Below are 6,750 nucleotides of genomic sequence, written 5' to 3' on the forward strand. Positions count from 1 at the left end.
TCTGCAGTTTTTTTGTTTTGTTTTCAACAGTGATGAACAAAAAGTACATATTGAGATATTGAGTGATAATGAGTTTTCATTATGCAACAGGTTACTTTTTACTAAAGCAATAATCAATACAATGTTTACGCCTGTTGTTTTTAAAAGTAAACTTGAAGTATTTGTTCTTAAATTGCGGATATCATGGCTATATTTAAGGATGATTATTGCGGGCCTTTCCCCTTTTTCCCCCCTTATGGGCGGCCCTGTTTAAACACAACAAAATGAACCACTGCCACAAATATTTGCATGTGGACTACTTAAAAAAAAATTTTGAGAATCAATGCAGTATCACACAAAATAATATCGTGACACTCAAGTGTAGCTATATTTCCTTATGCTCCTAATCGACTACAACATATAGCAGTATTCCTTTTCCTTATTAGTAGCCATATGCTGAGCATCACAGATAATCTTGCGAGTGCTCTGAAGTGAGATTTAATCTTTGACAGCTATTGATCACCCGTGAAATGATCACAACTCTTTTCTTATAAGGCCCCTCTACGCCGCCTTGAGCGAAGCAGACGTCAATGCGCTTTGGGAGTTCAGGGAAACATCTACTTCTGGCCTCTTTGCTGACTTAAACTGACAACCCGGCCCGTCTTATTTCTAGAATTACAGTTGCTTTGAGGAAATAATATCACCAAGACAAGATGAATCTCAGCGCTCTGTCCTTTCATATCTTCCATCTGATACCGTTTGCTAGATGCAATATCTAACACGATTTCTGCCAGCTCCTATTAAATAAAATTCCTGGTCCAAACCGAGCCATGAATCATTTAGCTCGCAATCTGCAAGAGCTGCTCCATGATAAATATAAACCAATGTGTCAAGATGCACAATTCAGACACGCACACAAGGACTCGACACACACACACACTAGAGCACACCCTATTTCTAATGTCCGGTATCAGATTCGGCATCACTGTGTGTTGACAAACACTTTACAACTGCGTCAAGTGGTGAGCGGCTTTTTCCACTGAAATTTCAAAGAGAGAGAACAGGTGGCGCAAAGTTTTCCTTTCATATGCATTACATGGCAAAATGATGCACTGGCTATATTTATGGGCTGATATCACCTCCTTAAGCTTGATTTTACATGCCGAGAAGAGCAATGGAGTACGATGACCTACTCCCCTGGGAGGTTGAGAGGTGAGGACTAAAAGAGAGGGGTTCGCTTGGCTGTGCGAGGTTTTTCAAGGCCTAATATATCGTCTTACATCCTAAAGATTGACAAGTGCGTGCCACAGAAAAAAAACTCTTCTTAGACGAGAAAAACAAGACAAACAGGAATAAAAGAGAAGGTGCAAAGGGATTTTTTATCAGTAGTGGCAAGTGGTTCGACCTAACTGGAGAAAAAAACAGAAAGACCGCAGGAGATGACGGCAGGGGAGAGAGGGAGGGAAGTTGAAGCCGAGCAAGTTGAGAAGTATTTTTAGGAAGATGTTTATTTGCAGGTCTGTGAAACCAACCCCGGGTGTATATCTACCAGCCTTGCCATCTCTCTCTCTCTCTCTGTCACCATCTGTTGAGGTCTCTCAGCCTGTCACAGCGCTCTGGCTCTATAGGTGGGGGACATTTCGCACTGACAGAACAATTCTGCAGATTCACTACAAAGTAACATAAAGTGCTGCTGTCGTGCACCACAATAGTGCAGATTGGATGTTATTAGATTAGGTTAGATAAAATGAGATTAGATTAGATTAGAGTAGATTATCCCTACGTGGAAATCGTCTTGTGGTGCCAGCAGCACACAAAAATAGAACACAGCAAGGAAAAAAAGAAAACAGAAATTGCATTCATTTATCACTATACTTTTGAACTTTAAATATGTTATTAGTCTGATTATTTTCACTGCTAAAGTTTGACCCATTGACAAACTACCCTTTCTGATGAGAAGCATGTAAATTATAATTAATAATAGCAACTTTTTTAGAGTTTTAAAAAGGTAAAACAACTTTTGTTTCTCTCCAAAAGACTGTAAAAATTACATATTGGCATCTGTATCATTTCAGCTTTACCCAATATTAAAAGAAACAATAATTTTACATACAAAAGCATGAATATAGAGGTACACTCTTTGGCACTATTTATTTTGAACCTGTTTTCCAATTTGTGACTCTTGTTCAGCCAACAAAAGATGGCAGAATAACAGGAAGTGACTGTTTTTACAGGTATTTTTAAAGATATAAATCATAACTTATATTTTTGTATATCAGGGGGGAAACCAAGGAGGAGGGGTTATATTTAATCAACTGTAAAGGGCAGACAAAACAAAAAACTGACATTATTTCTAAATTTCAATACTTAAAATTAAAAACTTCAAAAAACATGTTAATGGCAATATACTTAATTAACAATATTTGGACATGTATTGAATATAGTCTCTCTGTTAAATGATAAGTTTTTTTTTATTAATTTCTGGATTGGTTTATAATTTACAAGTAGCCATTTGTCTGTAAAAACAAAACAAAACATGAGCTTTTCTTTAATATGTATTACTGATTTTAGTCAAAAATTTCACATACACTCCTTTGGTTCATCTTTCAATATATTAATTTGTAAAATCTTGTTTTCAATCCTCTTTACAATCTAAATTTTCGTATTTTTATTGCACAAGATGCCATCTGTGTTTGGTTAAAGTCACAGTTGTAACTTTGATTTTGTTGTGCCACAGACTGCAAAAAAAAGCCTTTAAATTACTTTAAAACGCACAAAATAATGGGAAATGTTGTCAAACGGCCTGTTCAGATTATCTTTTCCTGTGTTTTGGATGTAAAATTGCTAACTAATAAGCTAACTACTAAGCTAACTAATGATCAGTGTCGCGTTTTAGCACGATAACATTGTTTTTATCGCTACTTACCGGAGAGTTTGAAGCTCAGAAAAACATGTAAGTTAATGGTTCTTGGAAACCAAAAGAAATACGCCACCGGACAGCTATTTTCAGCTTCAGCTTTGGGATTTCTGCGGTGGAGGACGGCAACTCTGATCTGTGAAAATAGTCATCCAACATGGCGACTGCGGCTAAACAAACAGTAAAACTACCGTTAAACTAACAAATATCTTTCCACTTAACGAAAATATGGCGGCGGAAGAACAATGTGTGTGTCGGGGTGAATCTTTACAAAGATAATAAAAGTTATTCACGTTTATGGATGTTGATTTTGTCGCCGTTTTGCGATGGCGGACGGCAACTGTGTCCATTGACTTTTAGCTTTGACAGCTTACACGCACCTGTCATACTCGTCCTCCGCGAGGCCAGGCCAGCTGGTCGCCTAGGCAACGGCTAGCACTGCTGACAATTTCCGGCTGAAAAAAAAAACTATTTCCGCAAAAAAAATTTTAACTTGTATTTAAAAATAATGACAGAATTAAAACATTAAAATCAAGAATTAGTAACGTAAACAAAATACAGAATTTTATGTTTATAATTTAAATATTTTAGAACTGCTTTTAAACTATGTTTTTTATTGTCATTTTAACTGAATGTAAAGAATGGCAACTTCATAAATAAAGGTATTATTATTATTATTATTGTTGTTGTTGTTGTTGTTGTTGTTGTTATTATTATTATTATTATTACTTATCTCTGCCTAAATAGATATAAAATAATAAAAATGATTTAAGGTAATTTTCTCTCTCCCATTTCTTGTGTTTTAAATTGACCCAGGTTCTCTTAAAGGGGAACTATACCCATTTTCAAAATTCATCCATGTTATTCATATGGTCTAAAACAATGCAAAATATTAATAGACATTAACAACTCTATCCCAAATCCTAAAACTAGAGTACTAAAGCTTTAAAGTGCTAAACTGTGTGATGTCATTGGGTATAAAGTCTGGATCTGCTCCATAGACAATGAACTGCGAAAGATGACACCTAGAGAGATGTTATGAGTATATAAGTACATTTTCTGTTTTATATCGGTTCCTTTTTTGTTTTCTGAAATATAATAAAGCTCATTTTGGTATCACAAATGAAAATAAACATGTTGGATCCACAAAGTCAGGCTCCCATTAACTGACTATGGAGCAGCTCCAGACTTTATACCCAATGACATCATACATTTGAGACTCACTTCTCTGGTTTCTGGCTTTGAGAGGGAGAAGTTCATGTTCACAAATATTGATTGACCTTAGGCTATGGAATTAACGTGTTGGAATTCTTAATGTAAGTGGTTTTCCTCTTATGTTTAAACCTTGATAAAGTTATGTGTATTTTATAAGTTATGATTCAAATGTAGGCAGAAGACTGGGGAGGGTGGTATTATATTTAGACAGTCTTCGCAAGGCAATCAGGGGTAACTGAAAGACAACACTGAGAAAGTTCCACGGCCTAAAATATCTGCCCACACAGCTTCCAGCAGGACTGAAGTGCCAGGTGCGAGGACAGCTAAGGCGCAGATGCCCAGTTTCATGTTGGGCTGTTATAGATTTAACACAATCGAGGGGAAGATCAGTGACTACAAAACCATTTATCATGTTAAAATGCATTAAAAGTCACTCATTAATAGTGTGAGGGCGCGGGTCATTCTGTGCGTAATTACGCACGGCGGCACAAGCCTCTGGCTCCAAATCCAAACGTACCTTTCTCTGCTGCTTCTCCCAGGCAGGGTCCAACAGCAGGTCCCTGTCCCAGTCCTCCTCTTGGGTCATGTACGCCTCTTCATGGTGGATCGTGTAGGAGTTGCTGTATGTCATTTGGGTTTCGACAGCTGTCATCTTGCCGCCTTTGTCAGGACTTCACGTCCCCCTCAGCTTATAGAAAGAAAAAAATAATCAGCAATAGACGACGCCGTGAGGGCAAGAACCACCTTGAGACGAGGGGTCTCGCTTTCAGGGGGAGAGATAGTAAGGGGCTGCAGAGACCAGTATCCACTGGTGCGAGGTGCCTGTGCGGAGGTGGTGCTCCCACTACCAGAAAACCCTGCTGGCCCGGTGCTCCTTTCCTGGTCAAAAGTGGCACACGTGACCGCACCCCAATAAGTATGGGAACCGACAGCTTGGGTATCAGGTTCTGAACCTAAAAAGGTTTAAAAGGCGGGGTAGTCCCCCGCAGGCAGGGTTAACTGGCTCCAGAGTGGTGTGGAGGGATGTCAATTACGCCCCCTCGCAGCAGAAAGGTTTTTATGGCCTGTGCAATGCACCTGTTGCTGTTAGTGATCCTCAATGGCAAAACCAGGTCCCTGTGGTCACAGCTACCTCTCCAAGGAAACAGGATCGAAGAACTAAACCTCAGATTCTCCAAAAAAAGAGTTAAAGTTTCTAAAATGTAGTCGTTTATATGTGTGACATGTAACATTTAACATCTTACACACATTGTGAGCTATATTATATATATCCTTAATGTTCTTCTTATGTATTTATCTGTTGAGCATTGTAGCATCGTGCACATATTTTATATTTCTAACTTAGTTTTATACATTGCATTGTAGCATAAGGCACATAGTTTTATATTTATACACTCTTCACACACTCAGCACATTATGCATTTTTGTTATTTTCCAATATTCATATACTAGTGCTAATTGTTTCTTATTTCCCTATTTATATTTATATTTTTACACACTCAGCACATCATGCATATTTATAATTTTAAATATTCACACAATAGTGCTAATTATTTCTTATTATTCCTGAATTTATTTTTTACACACTTTAAATGGTCAGCACGATATATATATTTAGAATTTTTTAACATTCACATACTAGTGCTAATTGTTTTGGTTTGTTTTTTGTTTTTTTTTACTGTATTTCTATTCTATAATTTTACATAGTTTTGCTGTTACTTATTTCTACTTTCTATAATTCTCTCTGTTTGGCTTAAGAGTGATTGTAATGAACCACAATGTCCCCCTTGGGATCAAAAAATTGACCATGTTTTTGTGTCTAAGTGAGTGATCGAAGCAACATTTTTTTGAAACTGGTCCAGTGTTGCACAAGACCGGCACAGCCAGCGGTGGTGAAACTGACTGCAATGAGATCCTTGAGGGCAATTGAGCAACAGCAGCTTGTTTTTGACAGTCTCAGATTGATTTATGTTATCTGACAGCATTATAGAGAGGATCCCTAAGGAAGAACTTTTTGTTAAAGAGTAGGATCCTTTTTTGTTTAACCAGAGACAGCCCCAAAATCACCATAACCAAGCTCATCAGACTAAAATAAATAGTAATTTTAGTGTGTATAGAGCCAGCATGCTTTCACATCTAACTCATTGAATTAAGGGTTTGTTTCAAACTAACCAGAGCTGATGATGGTTGGGAAAGAGTTGATGAGTTACATTTTGCTTCTGTTGACTTTGAATTAAATGTGTTTTATGATGATAAAATACTATTTATTTTTGTGGAGTTTGATGGGTTTGACAAGAATGATTTTGGCGCTGTTTCTAGTTGAACAAAATAATCTTACTTCTTAAAAGAGTTCTATTTCTGTAGAGATAATGTTGTCAGACACTTACCATATTAATATGAGCCTGTCAGTGGCAAAGTGGCACTTTTAGTGGACGTACATTGATTGGCACCTGTGTTCCCACTGCAGCACTCTCGCATAGTACATAGTCCATCAGGGACTTAAAATATGGAAAAATGGGGCCAGATTGAAAAAATTCTGTCATAAACTGCACTGTTAAGTATCCCGTCTATAAAGAAATATTCACGGCATTCTGTATTGTCTCAGTAAATAAATCCCAATAAAAGACACTGAGGCCCTG

At 37.3% G+C, this 6,750-nt stretch overlaps 1 protein-coding gene across 1 annotated transcript in view; it reads right to left on the reverse strand.

Moving 5' to 3' along the window:
* The window catches only part of actn3b (actinin alpha 3b), a 72,137-nt gene extending 67,134 nt beyond the window's left edge, over positions 1–5,003 (reverse strand). The window contains exon 1 of the mRNA XM_088073743.1: positions 4,629–5,003. Within this exon, the coding sequence (XP_087929869.1) occupies positions 4,629–4,763 (135 nt within the window). The 5' untranslated portion in view covers positions 4,764–5,003. The remainder of the gene's footprint in view (positions 1–4,628) is intronic.
* Between the last annotated feature and the right edge of the window lie 1,747 nt (positions 5,004–6,750).

Source organism: Plectropomus leopardus, chromosome 23 (genome assembly GCF_026936395.1).
Source record: "Plectropomus leopardus strain MGB_pleo_1.0 chromosome 23, ASM2693639v1, whole genome shotgun sequence".
Lineage (NCBI taxonomy): Eukaryota > Metazoa > Chordata > Actinopteri > Perciformes > Serranidae > Plectropomus > Plectropomus leopardus.